This window comes from Bacillus rossius, chromosome 2, assembly GCF_032445375.1.
Source record: "Bacillus rossius redtenbacheri isolate Brsri chromosome 2, Brsri_v3, whole genome shotgun sequence".
Classification (NCBI taxonomy): domain Eukaryota; kingdom Metazoa; phylum Arthropoda; class Insecta; order Phasmatodea; family Bacillidae; genus Bacillus; species Bacillus rossius.
The window spans coordinates 129913057-129938658 of record NC_086331.1 but is presented as its reverse complement, the minus strand read 5'-3'; the positions used below and the strand labels follow the sequence as shown (position 1 = coordinate 129938658).

At 36.4% G+C, this 25602-nt stretch overlaps 1 protein-coding gene across 1 annotated transcript in view; it reads right to left on the bottom strand.

Annotated features, from left to right (window-relative positions):
- LOC134529831 (putative fatty acyl-CoA reductase CG8306) overlaps positions 1–25384 on the bottom strand; it is a 35170-nt gene extending 9786 nt beyond the window's left edge. The window contains exons 1-4 of the mRNA XM_063364321.1: positions 25173–25384; positions 22400–22647; positions 9629–9868; positions 4760–4905 (exon numbers count right to left, since the gene is read on the bottom strand). Coding sequence (XP_063220391.1) covers positions 4760–4905; positions 9629–9868; positions 22400–22624 — 611 coding nt within the window. The 5' untranslated portion in view covers positions 22625–22647; positions 25173–25384. The remainder of the gene's footprint in view (positions 1–4759; positions 4906–9628; positions 9869–22399; positions 22648–25172) is intronic.
- Positions 25385–25602: the final 218 nt, after the last annotated feature.

Genomic DNA, 25602 nt, shown 5'->3' with positions numbered 1-25602 from the left:
CCCGTGACTGTATTTAAGCTCTGGCGACCCTTGTCTCTTCCTTCATTATGCCAAAATTTAGTTTTTGGTACATTATGTAGGAGTTTAGTGACTCTTTGCACGAATTACGGACGACGAGCGGACTGTATAAGGAAAATGTTTCTTTGATTTGTAGCAGCTGTTGCTTGGTGCTGACGGTGGCTCAGCGGTATGCAAGTTAACTTTGATATAATTTCCCAGTTTATCAAATTTTGGTTTCGGCCACCACCTTATAAATTCTCTTTCGGTGTAGTCGTTTCTTTTGTAGTTTTGTGGCATTTCAAGTCTTGTGCTTTGTCCGGTCCCACCACTCGTGTTCGTGTTCGCTGGTTTTTATTCATTTTATATGTAACTTGCATTATAATTTTGTAATTGTTTGTCAGGCCGATGTTACCTAATGTCCTTATGGTTGGACGTGTCTTCGTGGCGATAATCGCATTCTTTCAAGTCACGCGTATCAAACTTCGCAGGCAGCCATTCAACCGCCCGTTCACCTTGTTCAGGTCGCGTGAGGCTTACTTATTTGTAATATGTTTTGTGTAGAGCTTCTACTTCTTGCGTAACGGTTGTTAGTTCATGTGCACTGTTAGCCTGCGTATTATAAATATTAAGGTAATTCTCTTAATTATTGTACCTGTTATACAGACTGTAGCTGTATTTATATTTGTATCTGTAATTATATTGGCGTCAATAATAAATGTTGATATGGTTGTACTCATTGAGGAAAACTATGATGGCATACTTCATCAACACACTGAAACGAAACATCTCTAATTAAGCTTAGAGCAACCCCTCCCCCCCCCTGTATACTCTCTTCGTCGGCAGATACGGAGGTTGCTGGTTATCGAACCCAGCACCCTTCAAAATCTGCGCAACTCTGCTCGATCTGTTTCTGGTGTGTTTGTTGATTTCTGTTGCATGCCATGGGGACCCCAGCTGTTTCCTGGATCTACAAACTGAGGAAAGCAGAACTCGAGGCGTATCTGTCTGAGAATGGGATCGAGTTCAGCGAATCTGCCACGTTGCTGACCTGCGGACATTGTTAGTCCACCAGATGCGCGAGGCCTGGGAGGCATCGGAAGTCGTCCAGCCATGGCAGCCCCCCGTATCCGTGAGTCCTAGCAACACGCAATTTAATTCGAAGCTCTTTTTTCTCTCCTTAAAGTCCTTACCTCGTCTCGAGGGTAATATTCCCAAGTCTGTGTTGGAAATTTTGATAGCTGCGGGCCGGATTGCGAGCCTAAGGCTTGTTGGTGAGGGCGAGTTCATGAAGGCGCTGTTAAGCATCTGTGGCGATGCTTATTTGCAAATTCTAACCAACTATCGCTAAGGGTCATTCTTTTGATCAGTTCAAAAATTCAGTTTTGCAGTTTGTATGCCCACCGCGAGTCTTGGAGATGTGCAAAAGAGATCTTGTATTACGTTTCCAACGCCCAAACGAGTCTTTACTGCAGTTTGTGAATTCCGTTGTAGCCTACACAGACGTTCTGGGATTGGGATTGCCAGAACAAGAGTTGGTGCAGGTTATTTTGGGTAATGTTATCCCTTTGGTGTTACAAAATAGTGCTATGTTGTCACCGCCTGTTAGTTTGGTGGCCCTTCGGAAGTGGTGCGGGGACGTAGAAAACAGGCTTTTGACGGTAAAAAAGTATCATGAGGATTTTGGGGCCACTAAATGCGAGCGTTCTTTGCCGCCTCCAGTAAGCGAATTTAGACGCCCATCCAATAGAGTATTTGTGGCCTCACACTTGCCCAGGCATGAACCTGCCATAGCTAAGCCTGACAGTGTAATCCCTCCTGTAGCTGTTGAGAGCGTCACTAGTCCACGCCCATCACAGGCTAATGCTCCCGTCACTGGCGCACAGAGATTCAGGTGTGCCAACTGCAACGCCTTCGGTCACTCAGCGTCTGGTTGTGCGCAACCGGCCGTAGATATATTGCAACATAAATGTTTCCGCTGCAAACGCACTGGACATTACCGCGCTAATGGTCCGGGAAACGTGTAGGGGCTGGGCGTAAGGTTGGTCGCCGCAGTCGTGAAATACGTAAAGTCAACGACAGGGTGTTTGATAATTTTGTTCATGTTTCTATTTTTGAGAATTTATTGCCGGCCCTTGTTGATTCGGGGGCCATCAAGCTAGTAACATCTTCCGTGGACATTTACCTACTATATTACCATGCCAGTATTGTAAATTTTTCCCATTATAATGTGTAGTCGCTTGAGCCTAACGCAACATAACTACAGGAACTGGCTGTTGTCTTGATCTCTCCCTGGACAGAAAATGTATCTGTATCATTTAATCTTCGTTTAATCTTCCATTTTCTAATGTGGTTTCTACACATGAACACGTTTTTATATGCTGAGGTGTCATTATGCTACCTGTATTTTATGGCGATTGTTTAATCACTTTTTGCTCCACACGTAATTGTTGAAATCATGTTATGCACGCTTCTGCGAAGTTCTGCGTGGTTTTTCTATTCATATGCTCTCCTTTTTTGCATTAGGCACACTTGTAAGTCAGCTCTACTGTCATTTAGCCTCGCTCAAGATTAAAATATTGTGAGATTGTTGGTTAACTTATGTGATATGGCATTATACATAATTTTTTGGGTGTGACGTTACGAATGTTGCAAACGATCACAAGTGGCAAAAACATTTTTGTACATCAGTTGTACTCTTGTTCTTACTTGCAGAGAACTTGTAGTTGTTCTATATTGTAACGGCCGAAAATACTGTAGGATAGCAGGGAAAGCTTTTTTGTTTTTTAATAGCTAGCCAGACAATCAGGAACAGCGGGACACGATGAGGAAATGACAAACGCAGCAGGAAACATTGAAGGACAGGTTAAGCGGGAGTTGGGGGGAATGTTTGCTAACGATAGCATAACACGGCCGCGGAAACAAACAGGGGGGTTGCCACTCGCGCACAGTTGGCACGACCTTGGTCACAGCGCAGCGAAACTCGGTCATAGGCACAGGGAAGGAGGGGGAGTTTGTAATGACGTCAGAAGCGGCGCCAAAGCGGAACTGTCTATGTTATTAACAAACACACGCAAACAGGGTCAAGACGGGCTTCTTATACGGGGAGATTTTATTCAAGAGGTCAGTCACAAAGTCAGTGGGAAGCCACGCTACTCCGCCGCCGAGACGACGATTGGTGAGTGACCAGTCACGATGCGACGATGGTTTAACACTAGACAGCAGCACAACGGCCTTAGGCCCATGTAGCTGGTAATAGTTGGTATCTCTCTCTCTCTCATTTCAAAAACTAAGAATACGCATTTCAACAATAACGCGGTATACATTATGAATAATAAATTAATTTAAAACTGTCACGTAACTTGGGAGAAATTAGTCTGCAACAGTTGGTAACGAAACAAATGAGGTTAAGAATAAGCTCTAGGAAATGGCCGACAGCACGGTTTATTTATTAACGACAGTATCACTGATAGGCACGACTATGGTTCAGTAATTATGTGTTAGTAATAGAATGTTATAAATTGTAATTTAAATACCCCGAAAGTAGAGACTCGATATATGTGCTGAATAAACTGTTAGTTGAAACTGCGGAAATAAACATGTTCTTGTGGAAACGTTCACCCTTAACCTCTTTATTTAAAATGTTTTGCAAATAGGGACTCGTCACCCTACCTTAAGGATAATTAAGGAAAAACACGAGTGGTGGAACCGCCCCCAGAACCTGATACTCATGACCGTGCCGTCACGATATCAGGAACACATACGATCCCGGTAGATTCACTTCCATTCCCTTTCCCCATCATCCTTCACGATTCATTTCATTATCATCATTTCACGTACATATTCCCTTCATTTCCATCTTTACGGTCGACACAGATAAGAGTAAGTCGACGGCCGTAACAATATTATAACTTAATGTTTTTGATATTGCTCACTGTTTTGATTGCTTTAAAAATTTTAAGATGATTATGCCAATATTTTATGACTCATAAAAACAAATATTTTCTACTAGATTTATTTATCAGCTTACAGAAAATCTCTACAACGTTTACCTCTTTGCCTTTGTTTCGTACCAGAATGGAACTTGTTAGTGTAATTTGTCAACCCTTTGCAAAGATATTGGAACCAGAGTGGACCAGTATGTTAGAAATAATTTCTAATATGGATACAATTAATGAACACATAGTTCACTTTAGCAGCATGCAAACTTACTGAACCATAATTTAAAATAATTATGTAGTTTGTAGTCACACAACACTTAAAAAAGGTTTGCTTGATTTTCATTTCTAACTTCTTTTGGCTGTCAAAACATGTAAAAACTAAAATGTTATGGACCTAGGAAATTATATGTATGCATTGATTATGTGAAACAGTAATTTTAATAAAAAATATAAATTAGATACCATTGCACACATACCTGCTATTAAATGTAAATAACTAAAAAGAATAAATTAAGTGGCCTCCAATTAATGTATAAGATTTCTTACAAGGCATTAAACATAACACCACTCTTCTTCTGTTGCAAATCTACATGGATACATACCAAGTAAATGTACAGTTACATGCAGGGATACTTTCAGAAGATGTTTCTTTTCAAAGTGTTCAGTTCAGAAACTACACATTTAATATATTTTACAGCTTTGTAAAAAAAAAAGTATTTTTTTTTTGTAACCTGGTGGTTCAAATGAAAACTGTAAGCTGTTTGTCTGGTAATCTGTGCTCAAAATAAAACATTCTCAGCAAAGCAAGTATAAAAACTTACAATTTTTCATCTCTTTCCAGCTCCTCATTTGTCCGTCCTTCTATAGCTTCAACTATGTTTCCGACGTCGTCAGGTGCAGGATAGACCATTTCTGACGCTTCCCTCAAGTTGCTGTTCACATATGCACTCGATACATGAACAACTGCCTGCAAAACATTATGATGGTATTTAAATACAGAGAGCATCGCTGAAAGTTGATGCAAGAAACATGTCAAACTTTCTACCAAAATTGTGTTGAGTTTGGCATAAATTAACTATTAATTCATGACAATTTCTGTAATGAAAAAATTTTGTGATAAAAAATTGTAGAATAATTACTAAATAATTCACTGACTTTGGAACAAAATTTAAAGTAACTTGTCACAAATTACTTACATACAAAACAACCCAAAATCAAACATTAACTATAACATAAAAATTAATAAAAATTTTGCTTGCAGATTTATTCATTCCTACTACATTAAGTAATGGCAGATGATTATTCAAACTTACAAAAAATGTTCTCTAACTCCCAACTAGACAGAGAGAAATTTTTTAAAATACACAGGAATAATATTATAGAAATCCAGTAATAGTAATCTTAATTAAGAAGAGACAAAAGACAAGATTTCTTAAAACATAGAATATTTTAATTCTCTGACTTTTTTAAGTTTTCCATACTTAACAAGCAATTTTCCATGACCTTTCAGACTACATTGGTTAAGTGCCTATGTGTGTTAAAATGTTTCTTTCTTGTTACCAGATGTGATCTCAAATGTATTTTTTCCTGCCAAAAAATAGTTCCAGTGTCTTTATTGCCAAGAAGAATTTTAAATTCAAAACATTCTTCAAAATAGGAAAATAAAAGTTTGTGCTGCAATAACATTTGTTTGTGTCTTTTTACAAGTATAGATCATTCCCTGGCCATTAAAGAGAGAATGATTACTGCTCCAAAATATTGATGTTTTACTCATTTTAAGTAACTGATGATTAAATTAATTCCATCAAAAATTGCAGTTTAATTAAAAAAGCAGCATTGGTCATAAAAATCAAGATTTTTATTGATATTTTCTGGTAGCAGGCACGCTAGACACTCAGTCGGGAAAGCACGGATTCAATAAATGAGAGCAGGAAATTTTCTTAATCTGGTTCCAAACAAGTAGCATTATGTACGTTAAGTATGTAAGCCTCTTTTCATTAAGCCTGCGTTCATAAAAACAAATGGATTGGAATCAAACCCTCTAAAAAAATTACAAACATCAACTTTATATTTCCACATAAAATTCTATTTTTTTTTTATATAGTTACAGACCTTTAAAGGTTGAAAAAATTTGAGGGTGAATTTGAGTTTCACCACCTTTTCTCCCAGTAAGGTCATCATTTTATTTGGTCAAAACCTTGTGCCGGAAATTAGGCATTTCGTCACATTTTTTAATTTTTCTATAATTTTAAAATTTTTTGGGAAATCTTATTTTTTTAATTGATCTGGTTGTTAAGGGGGTGATTTACTTTTGTTAGGCCGGTGTACGCCACGTGTTTAAACTTTGTGCCCGTGGACCGAAGCCCCCTTTCTCAGGGGGCCTATCTGATATTTTGCTGTCTAATGTGGACATGGGCAGCCCGGATGAAATTTCTCTCGCCTACAGTCACGTCTTGAGTTTGTAATATTATTTCTCTTCATGACCAAAATTGCATAGAGCAGCTTGTGGGCTGCAAGCTGCTACTTCTTACAGGCTTGCTGACAATAGCAAGTCTCGTCACGAATGGGTCTCCAGTGGACCTGCGTTCCCACCTTAGTGGCTAGTTCTGTCCCCCCTTCCTCTCTCTCCACCTCCCCGTTAGTTCTGAGAAATCAAGCAAGGAGCAGTGACCTGACGGGAACTTAGCCAAGATGATGGCCTAATTCAAGGACTTCTCCCTGGTCCGACAGAGACGTCCACGACATCTAGCGGAGAAAAAGTAACAGCGGGCCTGGTCGCCAGCGTGTAGAGCTCACCATAATGACACCTGGTGGCAAGTCAGCTCACCGCCTCAGTTAGTTCCCCTTTACGCTGCTAGAAAGCAGCACCGCGGCGCCATAAGGCACTATGCTTTCTTCTTGCGGCCTGTAGAAGTCGATTGTTTGTTGCCTTCTGTTCTGTCTGGTAGAGAGCGCGCATGTCGTGTTCTTGTCACGCCCGCCTCGGACTCCTTCGAAAATTTTCGGCTTAGAACCGAACCTTCCCCCTCCTCCCTAGGGCTTTAGCGCCCGATTTAATTAGAAGCCTTGTCCGCGATAGCGGGCACTCAGTACTCTGACCTCGGCTACTGACCACGTCTTCTCGGCGTCCTCTGCGCTAAGAGGCTTTTCGCGAGAACGGCGATTTCGGTTGCATAAAAGATGTAGTCAGTTGCTTAAGGGATGTGATCCCATTTGTACAGTAGCCAGGCAGATGTAATTTTTAGAAAAAGTCATGTGTAGTTAAATTTTTTATTCTTTTTTATTTCTGTAAAAATTTGGTTTCTTTCGCGCATCCGCGAATTCTCGGTGCGCGTCATCCTGATGTCGGCGCGAGACTCTTCGTGAGTCCCGAAATCTACACCCTGTTTGGTGAGTTATCTGGCGTTTTTTTTTTCATCCCCAAATTCCCGTTTGTTGGCCTTTCGCGCCGACTGTGTATGACTGTCTGGAAGCAGGTCTAATTCGTTTTGAATTTGACTTGTGTTTCAGACAGGGTCAAAGTTTCGGGGGAGAGAAATTGCTCCCCGCATGATCTTCGGGACCTCCAGCTGTTTCCCCCCTTAGAAGAGTTTTCCTCTCGGTCCGACGTCATCCTGGGAAGACCCGGGTGATATTGAGCTATATATATTTTCCGCCTGCATAGAAGGAACTAAATTCATTAAAAGATACCAGCGAGCAGTGCTTTAAGAACGTAATCGTCAAGAACCCGTAAAACCAAGAAAACTAATAATATATGTAATCGTTGGGAGAATCAAATTTTGGTGTTATACTTGAAATTTTGTTAATGTAATCATTTGTTTGTTAAGGTGTAATATGTATTGTTTTAAATAATGTAGGGGCGCCCCCTTAACTTTGTTAATTACTAAGATCTTTATTATCATGTCGAAATAATGCTAAAACAAAACCTCTTAATAATAAACCAGGAAAACCTATAGACCAAATTATTTATATAGTGTATTTATTTATCATATAATTTCTTCTACATAATGATCCACGAACTCCCAAGTTACTAGTGTGCAGGGAGTGTAAATGTTGTCTTGTTCTCCGCCTCGTGTCCTCTCTGGTAATTAATTTTAATTTTCTTAATATTTTGCCCAGCTGTTTCCAAGGTGTTTTTAATTAATTAAAAATAATATAATCTTAGGGCACGAGGGGCGTTACAACCTACATTAAATTCTCCTGATTGTACAACCCAAAAACATTAAAAATGTAACTTTCGCAGCTAATTGTGCAAAAAGTATGTGCTGTATATATTTTTCATTCCGTGAAAGTGAAACAATTGAAAAAGTTTACAAGTTTGTCTGTAATTACTGTAAATATAAAATCATGACCTGAAATGGCAGGCACCCCCTTAAGAGTGATTAATGGGCAACACCGTGTTTAAGGGGCACAGATCCAGCAGACACTGTCCTCGTAACCCCCTTAGTGCGTCAGGCACGCTAATAGCTGTTAATAAATAGGGCTCTTATTGGCGTCCCACACGCCTCACCTACAGAAACTAGTGCACAAGAGTTTCAGTATGGATATTTAACACGTGCCATTGTGCCACGTGCCTCGCATACACATAACCAAAGATGTTAAACTGTAAAAACGCTAAACGGCAAGATGAGTTTACGAGATGTCCAGAGCCAGGTAGTATGACTAAGTCCTCGTGTGAGAGACCGAACTCACCTCCGGTAGGGCGAGCGATAGCCGCAGAGGCCACTGGACAGCACGTCTGAGGCAGTCATTTAAATTTGTGCTATTAACATGTTAATATTAAAACCAAACTGCACTCCTCAAATCACGACATGGTTATTCCAGCCTCAAAAGCATGCAGTGAATTGACATATTCAGATTATAGTCCAAAAAATAATTGAATACTGAGTTGGCCTGCAGAGATGTAACTTAAGTGGTTTCCCTGGTGTAAATGTTTAGTGTGCTGGGCTACTGGCCATGTGCTGAAGATAGTAGTGGGAGGTGTGAATATGCGAGCTTGTGAAAGGGGGTGGCAAAAGGCAAGGAGGAGGTGGAATAGGGGGTTGGAGGGGAAGGCTCTTATGTCACTGTGTCTCTGCTGAAGTCCAGTTGCTGCTCGCTGGTTGTACCTACATGTACGTGCAAACAACGTCACTATAAGGCGGGTTACTCTGCCTACTACCACCACGGTGGCTAGAAAGATGCTAAAATAATTTTATCAGTTAAAGACTAAACATATTATCTTATTATTAGGTGCTAAAATGGTGCTGGTGTCTTTAACAAAGATATACATTAACAAATACTACAATCAATCAATCCTTACAAGTTTTTCAAATGTAAGTTTTCAAAAAAAATATACATATATTTAGACTTCTTAATGTTATTCTTTAGGTTAACTTTCTGCTTGAATTTCCACAATTTCATTCAGAAATAAAGTACAATTGGGAATTAGAATTAGAATTGAACCTAGAATCGAGGCAAACTGTAGAATTGGAATTCAATAAATGTGGAATTGACCCATCTCTACTTTAAACTATTATGATGATTTTAAGATGCCAAACATGTATATCCATTGAATACCTGCTACAAAATAACAGCTTAGAATCTCGGCAATCATTCTTGATGAACCTGTAATTCTGTTTTTATAATTCAAATTAATATTATGTATTCTACTCAGTGTCATTTGATATCAATCCAAAAATTGTTCTTACCTTCAGATTGGACATGCCTTTGCACAGCTGTAGAACTCTGCGAGTACCAAGTAAGTTGGTGTTCATGTTGTTTTTCAAACTTTCACCAAAATCAAGAGATGCTGCTAAGTGGAACACAATGTTTACATTTTTTTCAAGAAAGAGCTTATCTTCCGTACTTATTTCAAGATCCACCTTTGAAACATCTCCATGAATTGGCCGCACTTTCTTGATAAATTCATCACTCAAATCTGAAAACAACTGCATGAAAAATGATACTATCAATAAAATATTTTTAATTACAATTTACAAACATGCAAACTGTACAAATGTTACTTCAAAATTTAAAAAATTAACTAATTATATAAAATCAAACACATTGCAAGTAAAATGAGATACAATTTACAACTATGTACACTAGATTATGATTTTCTTCAGGCTTGAAAAAGTTCAGGTACTTAAGTGCACTTAAATTTAAAAAAAAATTCCTGCAGATTTGACCATTCTAATGCATTAAGAGTGTGACAAAAATGTAAAAAAATGTTACTGGTAATTGCAACTTAAAACAATCTTTTTAATCTCTTTTTCCCGATTTTCAATCTAAAAAAAATTATGTTTATTAAAATTAATCAAACAAACAAATCCTACAGTGCACTTATAGTTAAGTAGACAACTAACTTTTAGATGCATTGTTAAGAGTGAAATTTGAGCTTTCAGGCTGCTACCGATGTGTTTGTGGTTATATCTAAAGTTTGTTATTGAGCTTTTATTTACATGGTAGAAATTGTTTCATGTAAGTAGTACAGGGTGTCCATAAGTAATTATCCTAATTTCAGTAGTTTTTAACAATCAAAATTATGATTGTGTTTCTTGTTGCAGGTAGACCCGGAAACTGAAAGTTTCTAAACACATGTGTCCCGTACACCATTTTTGCCGCTAGGAGCACTGTGTGATGGGAATCGTCAAAATAGCTTCACTGCAAGAAAAGGCGCAATGTGTTGTGTGGCTTGCAGAAACAAACACACCAATTAGCGTGCTGCAAATGTCACGGATGGCCACCTTTTTAGCAACAGGGTTCGTTCAGAAGGACAAAGCAATGGCAGACCATCAGTTACTGACGGAACTGTCCAGGCGATTCACACCTTATGCACGAGGTCGCCACAGAAACCAATTAGCTTCACGTCAGCTTCACATGCCAAGGAGTTCAATTCATTAGTAGTACGCAAACGTCTCAAATTGCATGCGTACCAAGTCCAAATTTTTCTGGCATTATAGCTTGACAATCATGGATGTAAACAATTTGGTAATGACATGTTGAATCAGATTGATGATAATGATTTCTTGAAGCATGTTTGTTTTTTCAACGAGGCAACATTTCATTTCAGCGGAACAATTTAATTATATGGGGATACGAAAACCCACATGTTTTTGAGAACAAACTCGTGATAGTCCCAAAGTTAATGTGTGGTGTGGGGTTGTGTGTGATTGAGTGATTGGCCCTTTCTTCTTCCTCAAAAACACAAGTATTGGACATGTGTACCTAGACATATTGATTAACTAAGCCATTCCTCAACTACAGGAAATGCAGCAAACTGTAATCTTTCAGCAAGATGGTGCTACTTCTAATTTGGCAGTTCAAGTTCCCAACTATCTGAATGAAACATTCCAAAATGAGTGGCCTGGCAGAGATGGTGAAATTGCATGGCCCCCGAAATCTCTGAGCATTACCCCATTAGATTAATTTCTTTGGGAGTACGTTAGAGACTTTGTTTAACAAATAACAGTCTCTGATATTGAGTCCTTGTGACAACACATCAGAGATTCCATTGAGAGAATCACACCAGAAATATTGCTTAATGTGTAGCATGAGCTTGAATACTGGTGGGATGTGTGGCATGCAACCAGAGGTGTTTCGTTATCTGTATCCAATCACGAGTTATGTTTTATAATCATGGTAATCATTTATGGACATCCTATAAAATTGACCTAAATTTTAGTGGGTAAAGACCCTGTGATAAAAGCACTGTGCCAGTGAATAATTTTGTGATGCTGCCAGTATAAACATTGGCTTACATATGTTTTCACACACTCATGAAGTACTTACACATTATGGTTATTTTAAAATATAAAAGCTTTAGTTCAGATACACTTCAGATAACTGATCACAGCACATTTTAGACATTAATAAAATTGTTTCAGTATGTAGGCCTGCAAATTCCATGGATATTAAATAATGTATTTATTGAGAAAACAAATAGTGAACATACAGATGAAAACAAATGCTTGCTTGTTTATGATCACAAACACATCTTCAGCCAACAAGATTTTGTGAGTGAGCTTGCTTTAACGAGACTCATATTATGCTTGTTAGTATTTTATTTCATGGAATATTCTTTCAGTGATATTATATTTTAAGTTGCTAACATAACCTAACCAACCATTCACATAAATTTACAGTAATTTAAAATAAGCTAACCTAAACTAAACAAACCAATCATTCACATGATTGAACAGTATTTTATTCAGTGTTAAGGAATGTTTCAGATACAGTAATTAAGAACTATCAATATGAATAAGTCAATAGTGCAAATCCTTAAAAATGAACTTAAGTTAAACGCACGTATTTGATTAGGAAATTTTTACTGTTAAAATGTTTCAGGATCCCAATAAGTTTTTTTTTTTCCTATGGGTGGTACAAACAATACTAAAATTTATGGGATTTTTAAGGTTATTTATGTGGAGAGTTTTTATTTTCACTACATTCTGAGATGTAAACAATACAGAGAAAGACTATTTACATAGTTGTTCAGATATACAACTAACACCAGTGTTATTAGCTAGCCATAATTTACCAGGAAGAGAACCAGTTAAGAAGTTACAATGTGTGTCAGTAAACAACAACAACAAAAAAAAAACAACCACCACCACCATCCACACGAACCCACACACAAACTTTCTCTCTCTCTTTCATTCTCTCTCTCTGCCGTGCCTGCTCAGTGCTAAGGTTCGTCCAAAACGTGGTGAAGGAACCTTTTATAGATCATGTACAAAACTCCCACCACAAACATATGGATGATATCTATTCATTTTTTATTTTCTCACTTCACTCCTTTTATAGTTTTACTTTAATAAACTTTAAGCATGCATGTTAACTCTCACTTTCTTGATCATGCCAAAGAAGTATAACTTCTAATGCATGTACATTAAGTACACACACCTATTTTTTCTTTATCTTAAACATCATGAATTTCATACATGCATAAGCAAATGTTAATACATACACCAGAACATACAGAAGTAGAAATAACCAAATTGTCATAAACAACAAACAAATGTAACATGTACGTTGAGGCTGATGGCATGCCTCATGACTTGTGTTTTGTCTAAATATATTTTTTTATCAAATAATTTCACTTCAAGGTCTACTAGTTTTGGCACATATTTTTAGTAATTTACTTTCTGTACCTAATTATTAAATAAAAACAAATAGGATCACAATAAGGTAACCAAGGTCGAAAAAGGATGCAGAAGCAACATTTCTCCCAAGAGGCCATAGTCCCAGACTAGGCCCACTGCTGACATGGAGATAAACCTTTGACTTTGAATACGGATAGAAAAGTGGAGATCATTTTAGATTAGTTTATGATCATCAAAAAATTAAAAAGAAGTTCATTTAACCCACCCAACACAAGTTCCTACAGTCGAGTCTGTATTTCAACAAGTGTATCGTATAATAGTATTTCATTATTTTGGATCAAAACTCCGCCTTGCCCCGATGTGAATTGTGAGAGGGCCCGAGAAAATTATTGGCATTTGTAATCTCTTGTGTTGTACCAATGGACTTGCCTTTCGAAGGAGCCAGGGATGAGTTGTGGTCCCCTGTTCTTTTGCCTTCTACCCAATAAACGGTTTTAGGTTTGACTGTCAGCGTTGTTTCGCACAAGGCTTCAAGCAGCAATATTTAAAAACCTTTAAAAGTCTACATTTAATGCTTATATCTAATTCTTATAACTGTCAAAATTATTGGTACATACGTAGGAAAAGTAGAGGCGACAGAAATGTCTATGAACGAAATGTCTATGAACGTAAGTCCAGAAATGTTTCAGTTTATCGCTAGAGCCGTTACAGTGTACAAAGAGAAACACCAGATCCGTGTTATGTGGAAGGACAAATCTGCAATCTTGTGCACAATTCACAACATACCATATGCATGGTTGGTTCTGTATCTTAACCAAAAGAAGTAACATTAAATTTATTTTAGGCTGTTTGCACTGATATTGTAAAATTATTAATAGCTGTTATTGGACTGTGATACTAAACAGTGAAAATTAATTGAAACATTTATGAAAAATATAAAGTTAAGGAACAAGAAACTAAAAAATATTTATCCATGCAGCATGCCACTTTCAATTTATAAATGGAAGTTAGGCAGCACTAACATCAACATAAACACAACTAATAATGCCCGTCAATGCTATGAGACATGTACATGTTCCGGCAGTAAATGGGATCCATGTTTCCAGCGGCTGTCTGGTGTGGCGTGGTGACTTCAAAAAATTGAAGGTTTTCCTCACATTTTACATGCTAAATTTTGTGAACTGTAGTATGGAAAGTAAAACATCCTTTCATTTTCAAGTTATATTTTATGAAAAGACTTTCTGCCACAAATAAAGGTGCAACCCCATTTTCCTCTTGTGGCATTTGATGACACATGTGGTTTGTTCAGCATTCACCTTTATGTGCTTTAAGTTAAACATGCAGTTGTTTAAATTTAATTATTAGTTCAGTGTTTTATTCTAAATACTTTGAGTGGCATGAATGACATAACAATGCCCCTGATTTTAGGCAGTTGTTTCAAAATGAGTGTTGTAAGTGTTGCACATCTTCCAGGTATCAAAGTATTTCGTTCTAAATTTTGTACTAGTTTTTCTCGAAAACAGAGGGGTAGAGTATGGTACAACAAATAAGGTTATCTTTTTCATTACTTTTGACATGTAGATTAATAAAACCACATAATTACTCCACTTCACAGAAATTTATAGGAAATAAGGGTGTTACCATATATTATTTTAATTATATATTACTTAAGCGAAAAACTTTTAAGTGTCTGTGGAACTTTGTTCAATTATATATTATACAGATGCCTGGCGTTCCATCACATATACTTTAGTTATTTTCAATAAACATCTGGTTCAGCCCCAAATTTGAAGGTGTATACCAGTCTTCGGAAGCACTTTAAACCCTAAATCGTACCGAAGTTCTCAACTTATATTGTCGTGATGAACCTGCAACCAAAGTTTGTCTGTCAAATTCTGACTCACCCTATATATTAAAGTTGTCCATTCAAATGTTTCCAGCATTTATGAAAAATGTTTTGCACAGCTCTATTTATAATCAGAATATGTGTGACATTTATATTTATAATTCTTTTTGTTTACTAAAATATTTTTTACATTGAATTTAATTTATTAAATATATGTAAATGGTCACAGAAATAATGTAAACTAACCTTTCTGTGTCTTTGTAATAAAGGAGGTAAAAAAACTTGTTGGGATGTAGCAGACAACTTGTTTAATAGGTTTTTGCTGAAAAGAAGTTCCTAAACATACAAGTTGTTACATGTTTTCTTTAAAGCAGAATGTTGGTGTGAAGCATAGAATCACTGATTTTCTACTCTTCTTATAACGTAATGCTGACTTGCAAAGTTGTACAGTGAGAATATGTATTACAGAAACAATATTCAAAAGGCTACACTTAAAACTATACCTAGACAGGACATTATCAGGCTACAACGGGCAATAATGGTGCGATCCTCTTCTGCAAAGAAAGCTTAACAAACTTATCTACATTATAATCAGCGTTACAGACTTAGCATAGCATGCTGGTGGTGGTAGTCTCTAATCTATGCAGTAATTTAAAATTTCCATTAAATACACTGACCCCTCGAAGTCACGACTTAATTCATTCCAGGAAAATAGAGCACTAATTAAAAATTCAGTCAATTTTTTTTCCATAGGAATGTATGTTAATCAAAAATATTTGTTTTACAACCATAAAAGTGTGTTTTTTGACTACCATTTCAATCTGGACAACACTATAGTATTAATGATATGTCTAAATGCATATAAAGTACATTTATATAAACATATTGATTACATTTTGAAAATAAACATTCAAAAATAAAAATACAATGAAAAAAATTCTTGAGCCACATTGTTGCCATTATAGGCCTCAATAAGTAGGTGCTAACAACATTTCTGAGACACAAAATAATTGTACTATTAATAAAGAAGCTCTGTTTTAATGCCTATTAGATTCAAGACACATAAACTGTATAGTTTATTTTATCAAAAAAAGATTATTGAACCTGTTAAGATAACTTCAAACACTGTTGTCTATTAAATACATGTCTGCCAACTACAACACATGAATCACTAACCACATGACTTGCTACTAGTACAGCATGGTAGGCACAAGGAAAACTTTCCCTGAAAGTTTTTGGACTTTCTTAACAAAGTTGCTGCTGATTTGCGAGACATTGCAATATAATCAGTGACTGAACACACATGGACGTCAGTAAAATGTCTGTGTAGCATACGATTTCAATTTAGCTCAAGTAAACTTTATTTGTTATTTTAAACTTTATTTGTTTGTTTGTATTTTGTTTGTATTGTTTATATGTTGTCCTTGTATATATGTGTCGTGCCCACCGCTAAAGCCCTCGGCTGTTGGTGGGCATGTTACAATATTAATAAATAAATAAATAAATAAATAAATAAATAGACAATGTGTAGCCTTTTGAATATTGTTTCTGTAATACATATTCTCACTGTACAACTTTGCAAGTCAGCATTACGTTATAAGAAGAGTAGAAAATCAGTGATTCTATGCTTCACACCAACATTCTGCTTTAAAGAAAACATGTAACAACTTGTATGTTTAGACAATGAAGAAATAAAATACATAAGCTATTAAGGAAATAGTACGCTATATATTTTTATTTGTCATAATATGAGTTAGTTGAGTCATATTTAATGTTACACAAGTGCTGTTGATACATATTGTGCATGAACGGAAATTAAAAATTTACATAGCTAAAAAAAGAATGCCCTAATTCATTAGTGGCATAACTTCAAGACTAAAAGCAGGCAAATCAAACATCTCCACTTAGAGGGGCTGGTGTACAGTATTTAAAAATTACAAGAAATCTAAAGGCTATATTTAAAAACTGAATACCTCGTGTAATAAAGAACTCTAAAAATGAAAACACTTTACCTTGGAAGTGTAACTGTAACAGGTTAACAGTTCAGGCTCAAAGAGATAAAGAGAAAGAGCCAGTCACCAAGGAAAGAGAGAGGCAGAAACATACTTCAACCAGAACACCAGATGAGTTCTATGTGGTCACAGCAAAAAGGAAGATGTTAACTGGAAAAGAAAGCAGTCAATGGTACTTAAGTGAATTTTGTTTCAGATTTTCATTTTACTAGCTAACCCTACACTACAATAATTGCGCGGTATACATATAAATGGATAGGCACAAGGTCTAAATTTGTAGACCATGCTTCATTAGCTGCTTTATACACCACAATTAAACTTTTATATGGTGAAATAAATACAGTTACTTATATTTCCAGTACTGATAATTTTTAAAGGCCTTAAGAATATGTTTTTAATAAAACATCACTTTCACATTGTACTTCATGTGTTTAACATAGTAATTATTACAAGTGGTTTACTTGAATTTTGCATCACCTACATAGTGATGGATTATTTTCATGCTTGTTCAAAATATCAAGAATTACAAAGCATACAAATGTGAACTATAATTTTTAGCAGTAACTTTATGTACAAAAATTCTATAATATGCTATATGTATGTGCACAATTTCCTCGTTATTTTTTTTTTTGTTTTCTAGAATGACAACAGGGTGTGTGCTCCTTGGTATAGTAAAGTTATGTTCATTTTATATAAGGATAAGCATAAGAAGTTAAATAGATTTTGGGAAAAATGTTTTAGATTAAATTCACAGTATAAGCAGGGTACGTATAACAAGTAACATGTCTCTCCTGCCTAACCTTGTGCTATGGACATCCAGTGCTGCAGGTGAAAAAATAGAGAAGGAAGTACCACCAGACAAAATGCACGAAGGAATGTGATCCCAAGTGAAGAGTGTTGAACATGCATATTGTGCTTTGTGATGTGAGTTCTGTGGTTAAATGCATTACGAATCAAACCTACATAACAGGATCCACATTTGTGTGAGAGTGAGCGAGATATAGACAGAGATAGAGATAATGGGAGATGGAGACACTGGATCTATGCGAATACATAGGGATGCATCCATATTACACACATCCTTACATTCCTTAGCAAATGCAGACAACGTAAAGGAAACATTTCTAAACTATGGATGGTATCTGAATAGTTTTACTGCTAGCACAACCTGTTGACAGTTTGTCGTACTAATGTGCAAACAGCCATTTTGAGTTGTGATATCTACCAAGATTCAGCAAAATTTAAATAACAACCATTGGTAAATACAATTTCAACATTGTAATGTAGGGTAGATGTTATAAATTATAACAATCAAAATAATAATTCTGTTTTGAATCCCAAATTATTAAAAATACTTATAATGAGAATTAAATACCCCTATAGGTAATACTTATAATACTTTTACTTACATTTATCCATGTCTTTATTTGAGTTATAAATTAAACTATTAATGTTTACAACAAATCTTATGCCCAAAACTCTGAAACAATATTACGTACAAACAAAAAAGCAACACTATTCCGAAGCTAATGGACGCAAGTGATACATCCCTAGAAATTTCGAGTTAAGTGGACGCATGTAGGGATGCAACCGCATCCCTTGAGAGGATAAGGAAACAACGCAAAGATGACAGCCTCCAATATGATGCACTTTTAGTGGATCCCTTAGCTAAGGGATTCATTAGGCTAGTATTGGGAAGCAGACAGTGAAAGACACGTAGAGAGAGAGCGAGATGGAAAGTGAGAGAGTTAGTGGGAGAAGCATAGAAATACAGGATCAGTTTCTTATATTTACAACAACTATGGCATGCTACGGAACAAATTATGGTATGCAAAGGGTGAAATGTGGTGCACCAGAGACAGTCATGCTATAAGTTATCATATGCCATGCCTCAAATTACGGCATGCCCTGAGAATACTCTGCCAGAATTATGGTACATCATTCTGGCATCCCACCTCTCCTGCCAAGTGTTGTGCTGTTGCTGGCTATTTTGCATGGCTACCATCTTCTAATGTTCACGGCTAGGTGTCACTACTGTCGACTGCAGGTGTCGAGCCATGTTGGATAACGTCACTGATGGTTCAAAATTTCGCTAATAGGTAACACCAGTCACTTCATGTTATTTCAAGTTTTAGTACATCATAAATGTGGCATGTTGGTTTTGAACCATGATTGAAGTTGGTCATCTCAATATCCAAAAACAAGGGCCTTAGCATTGAGCTAAATGACGACTTGCAATATAGGGAATTAAATAAGGTATATAAAAAAATTGTAAATACCAGTGATAATTGAATACTGGAGAGTTCTCAGCAAAGAGGGCAACAAATTATGGCATAGCATAACCATAACAAATTATAGTATGCCAAAGTGTATGCATGTTCCAAGTATAGTACAAAGCATAATATGCCATATATGGACAAAAGGGAAAATTCATAGTATATTTATAGAATTATGGTATGCCACTTTGGCCCTCCCACACTTCCCAGAAAGCAATTTGAGAGCTTTCCCAAATCTTCCCTTCCCAGCCTATAGGTATAGGCTATGGTATAGGGGTAGATCTCCCATCTTTCTTGCCATTGGTTATTATCTTTAAAGGGTATTAGGTGACTCTTTCCATGATGCATTTGTGAGCAGTTAAAATGCCCCTCGTCTTACAACTATGGTACATTTCTGGTTAGTAACACTCCCATTTTCCCACCCCTTACCAACCAGGAGTAGGTTGGAGGTCACATTGGATGGCATCATGATGGTTGCCTTTTGCAGGAAGCTACAAATTGACATAATAATCAAATATTTTTTTTATATTTGATAGAAAGATATCGCCCCCCTTGGAAAGTAATTAATGTGTGTACCCGTGTGTCGTTATAGACATACAGTATGTTAGTGTAATACAAAATATTACCGGAAAAGAATAATTATGCAAAAAGCTTATTTAATAAACAAATAAACGTGTGTATTGAAGCTGGTGCAGAGAGTGAGAAGTTGAAAGCAATGTTACTTTGAAGTAAAAAATATCTAAAATATTTTTAAAAATACTCATGTAAATTTGCTCCACAAGTCACCCTGCATTACTGTGTCTGGACAAACCTCTGAACAGGAACATTACACACTCATCTATCATCAAAACATGACATGAAAGTAGTTACTTCAATTTGTTTTGTTTATTAATTACATACAATATTGTTAGTTTATTTAAATTTAAGATCTCGATTTTTGTGGAAAAACTATTGTGATTGTGGAGTAAATTCGAGTCTGGTTACTCATAAATGATTATTGTGCAAGGAGAAGTAATTACTTTGTTAGTAAAATTACATTGAAAAACTTATTTGTACATAACTTTTGTATGTTTTTATTTGGAATCCCAAAAACCCAGGATTATCCCGGGATCCTGGGATTGTCTGTGCATAATCCCAAAAACCCAAGATTAGAAATAAGGGCCAGGATGGAATTCTCTAATTCAAACACACTACCCTGATGTCAAGCCTGCCCATAGATAGCAGTCATTGTTATAAGCCTCAAATACATAAATACATAGGTATGAATAAGTGACAGTAATAAAGAACTAGTTATGGTTTGTAAAGCTGTAGTATGGAGCTGAACTCATTTAGAATTCCTTTTACGGATACTGTGTGTTAAGTATGTTAACAATGGCAAATCCAGAACTCATCAGGATGAGAGAGGTAAATGAGAAGCTAGTATTCACAGACATAAAATTTTATTAAAATCTCTTAGGTTGTTCCTGCTTGAGGTATGAAGGCATGCCAAAAGCTAAACCTTTACAATAAGTCACTAAAACTAGAAGAGTACCAAAAAAAATAAAAAAATATACAATCAAAACAATCAATTGAAGTGAATATTAAGTTTAGTAGAAAACATAATGAAAACAATTCATTCACGTACACACAAATGAAATATGATCTAATAAGCCATTCTGCAGATACCAAGTTCCAGTCACAAGGTTGTGGGTGGAATTGTCACCAATAATTTTCTGGCCTGGGGAAGATTAAACGTCAAGACTTACTATTTTTGACACACTATAAAAATCTTTTCTTTAAACTATTTTACACAAAATTGACACATGAGATTCAAACTTAACTGCTATGTCACTACTACAAACATGATGTGCAGTGAAGTCTAGTGGCAGACAAAGACAGTGTCTGGTTGGAAGTGATAAATCAACGGCGGGGCAGAAGAAATCCTTACAGGACCAGCCATATCATCACTAGGATGCAGAGATGTAAAACACCCCATCATCACAGCATCTGTGCCATTTTTAAGGCATATGTACGATGAGGTCACAAACATTCAGTACGAGTAGTAGTGTGCGACAAATATGGACAATGGTCACTCCTATAGATGTGGAGAGATTCATTTTGTTAAAATGAACACAATGTTGCATAAGGCGCATGATATGGATGCTATAATGTATATTAGTTATTAAGAAGGGCTACACTTCATGGGGAAAAAAAATGAGCCCACTAAAAGGGCAAGCAACTAGCCACAAATTGAAAAAAGGTGCTACAGTGATTAACACACTTTACTCTAATTCCAGAGAATCTGGTTTCAAATCTCCATCCAGCAATCATGATTTTGGTTTTCCACTGTTTCCCGAAATCACTCCAGACAAATGCTTGGATAGTTGGACAGTTCCTTACTATAGGCAATGACAGATTTCTTCTCCAGTTTCCTTGCACTTTGTTGTTGAGTTGATCATGGCTGTTGACAAGATGTTAGACCCCAGTAAATAAATAAAATCCATTCCTTATGGCCAACTCTAGGAATCAATACAGTTCAAAAGCAACAAAAAAAAAAGGCTAGTAAAATGTTTTAGAAAAATCCTTTGTTCAGGAGATATAATACATTTTGTTTTTCCAACTTTCACTAGCTTACCATTTAAAAAGGCTAATCATTTCAGAAACTTTCAGGCTACAACAAATCCAACCACATCATTTGAAAGCTAGATTTTCTGCCAGACAATCTTGTTTTCAATCTGCAGTATCACTTAAAAAGTTAGCCAACATCAGTTCAATCATTTGAAAAAGTCAAAAATTTGAATTTTGAAAATTTTTATACATCTACTGGATTTAAAAAAAAAATACTTAGCCTACAAATTGTTTACTTTTACACAAACTCGTGTAATGGACATTACATATGTATATCCAGGCATACTATATATGAGCCGCTCTTACCATAAAAACCTGCGTTAATAATTCAAAACCCAGTTTTTCAACTATTTAGACAATCAAAAATATGTAGCCGACATACTTAACGATGTGCTTTAAAAAAATTCTTATGGCTGAAGTATCATTTGGGGAGTTAACAACCATTATGTTGGCTGAAGGCTTGGTACCATGAGGATGGTTACTTCAATGTCCAGCTAAATGTTGAACACTACAATCCCTAAAATTAATCTGTACCTTCATTAAACCATATTATGAATTTCTTGTAGATGAGTCCCTAGAGGAGTTGGAAGCAATACAACTACAATGCAGCTATGATAAAATAGTGTTTACTGACCTGGTTTAAACTAAGTTCTTTCACTCTGTCTTCAATGTTTACTCCTTTTTTGCTACGCACCAGCAAATAAATGGCACCCACATCAAGAGTGCGTAGAAGCTTCTCTACTAAGGCTAAGCCAACGAATCCTGTACCGCCTGTTATTAAGATGTTGGCACCTTTGTAGAAGGGGGTGATTTTACAGTCTGTTGGTGTTGCAATAACTGCCTCTTTAGTTGCAGCCATTCTATTTTCTACACTTTTCACACCTGGAAAAAGAAAAAAAAAATCATTATTTCTATGAAAAAATATTCATACTTCAATAGCAACCCTACAGGATATAAGCATTGCAACAACAATAACAACTTAATGGCCACTATTACAGGTTATTGTTAAACGCTATGTGAACCTATAACACTCTTTAACCCTCAATGTTAACCAGTGTCTTTTATTAATGCATGTTTAAAATAATGTTTAATTTAAAGTGCCAACTAATTGCCACTTGAAGTGGAATTACTAAATGATTCTAATACAATTTCGAAGGGCCGACACAAAACATTAGTGATTCAAATTAAGTATGGAAAATCAGGTAGATGGTAAAATACATGTGATATCAAAATAAATGGAAACTTATCATTTGTGCTTTGATGCATTAAGTCCTTAAAACTTTCATGTCTTCTGGTCCTGATGGAGTACCTAATTTTATTCTGAAAGGTTGCTCTCACACTCTTCAAATACTTATTTAATACGAGTCTAAAAACTCAAGTTTTTCCTAACAAATGGAAAATAGCAAAGTTAATTCCCATCCATGAAAGTGGTACCAAAATAAAATTTTCTTATTATCATCTAATATCTCTTCTTAATGGTCTTTATAAAATTTTTGAAAAAAAAATTATTATTTTCCAATCAAAAATAAACTATCTTGTCACTCTTACACATCTCATTTTCAATTAAGTTACTAATAGGGGTCATATATATATATATATATATATATATATATATATATATATATATATATATATATATATATATATATATATATATATGGACATGTATTAGGTAACATCAGAGTCAACACTGCTACAGGTAAGGGGGTTATGGAAGTTTTTTAAGTACCGGCTCCTGGGTTATTAGGTCAATAGAAAGTAAAGTGAACGATTCATACTGACGACACATTAAGCATTGAAATTACTAGTTAACCACTTCCATCCCATTCCAAAAAAAAAAGCTAAAAATTTTTTGTAATAGAATACAGGCGAGTAGGTTCGTGGCAAATCTACCATTTTTTTAGCCATACAAACAAATAAAATAACAATAATTGAAATACCATTTAATTTATCCATTTTGGTTTAAATAACATGTAATAAGCTCGTACTTTCAACAGTGAAATAGTCCAATACATTAAGGTACTGTTGTTTTCAATTCAATCACCCATTATAAACTAATGTCGAAAACAAACCTTAAAAGGTGTAAATAAAGTAAAAATAAATATAGCCATAACTAATTTGCTTAAATCACACCAATGCAGGTTACCTGTAAACTGTTAAATGGAAAATGAACTAATTTTTTTAAACACCTGGCCATCACATAATTCTGTATTCATTGCTCTTTTCTAACTAAAACACAATATTATTATTATTATTATTATTATTATTATTATTATAATATTGGGTACAGAAGTGCCCGGTGGCAAGCATTCTCCCTACTTTCCCCTCACTCTCCTTCTGAACTGATCCACACTCCCAGCCGACACACTCTCCTCCTCCAGCCTATTCCATTCCCCTACTGTCCTCACGACCATCACATTTTTTCCCCTTTCTGTTCTCCTCCTCTCTTTGAAAACCTTCCTAGTATTTTCCTTCCTACTTCTAGGCATTCCCATTTTGACTCGTCTCCCCAGCTCTCCCCATCCTCCCACTCCACTCAGCACCTGGTACATCTTGACCAGTCTCTTCTTCTGTCTTCCGTCCTTTAAGCTCTCCCATCTCATTCCTATCATCATCTCTGTGGTACTGCACTCCCCCTTCCCTTCTCTGTTCGTTCTCCTCCACTTGCCCTTCACCCATCTAGCTGCTCTCCTCTGCACCCCCTCCAGCTCCCTCTCAAGTACTGCCGTGTATGGGTCCCACACTGCTGCGGCATACTCCAGCATGGGGCGGACCATGGTTTTATAGGCCTTGTCACGTATGCTGCTGCTTCCCCCCCTGAGCACTCGTCCCAGCATGCCCAGTGCCTGTCTGCTCTTCTTCACTACCTTGTCTACATGCTCCCCCCACCCCAGGTTACCCTGCAGCACCACCCCTAGATATTTATAGCTGTCGGCCTCACTTATCATGTCTCCCCTCCAGCGATATTCCCTCCTGACAATCTTCCTCTTCCTGGTAAACCTGACCACTTTCGTCTTTCCCACATTTATTTTCATACCATTATTTTCCACCAGCTCTTCCAGCCTTTTCAAATCATCCTCTAGCCCAACCCTCTCAGCATCCATGTATACTACGCAGTCGTCTGCAAACAGCCTGATATGCCCTTTTATCTCCTCACCTATATCATTCATCATTGTAGGGCAACATTTAGGTTTCATTTCGTTCACCAAGCATCATAAATTTGCACATACACGTTGTTTCCCTCAAATGTTGGTAATTAAAAATAGAGCATTCTGCATTTAAATATATCGGAGCCTGTAATGTTTTACTTTGCACAGGGGGCGTGGTTGTTTTGACTTCAACAGTAAACACATGGAAGATTATACACGCCTACTCCCTAACTTCTTAATTCCATGATTTAAACGTACCTGCTCATACAAAACTCACAGTCCAATGTCCTTCAACCAACGAGCATTACTACCTTCAACACATAGATCTCTTCATATGACAGTACGCAACACAAACACATCAACACTACCATGACAACACAAAATTGAATATCATTTATCACCATGGAATAGTGAAAGTTGAAGAATGCACACCACTACTAGAACAGCAATTATAAACATTCTCCCCCAGCGATCTAAGGATATATAGATAGCTGTAGGAGGCCATCTTTAATTCCAAATTATTGCTCGCAGACATGTTGATGACGCAAATTGACAGCTTTGTGGGCATAACAATAATGTAATACCTATCGTTGCCAGCATCAAAAGGGCTGATCAGAGCATATTACGCTTATATTTATGTCAATTGTATAAAGTTGACGAAATAATTGAACCGATGATATTTTGAAAT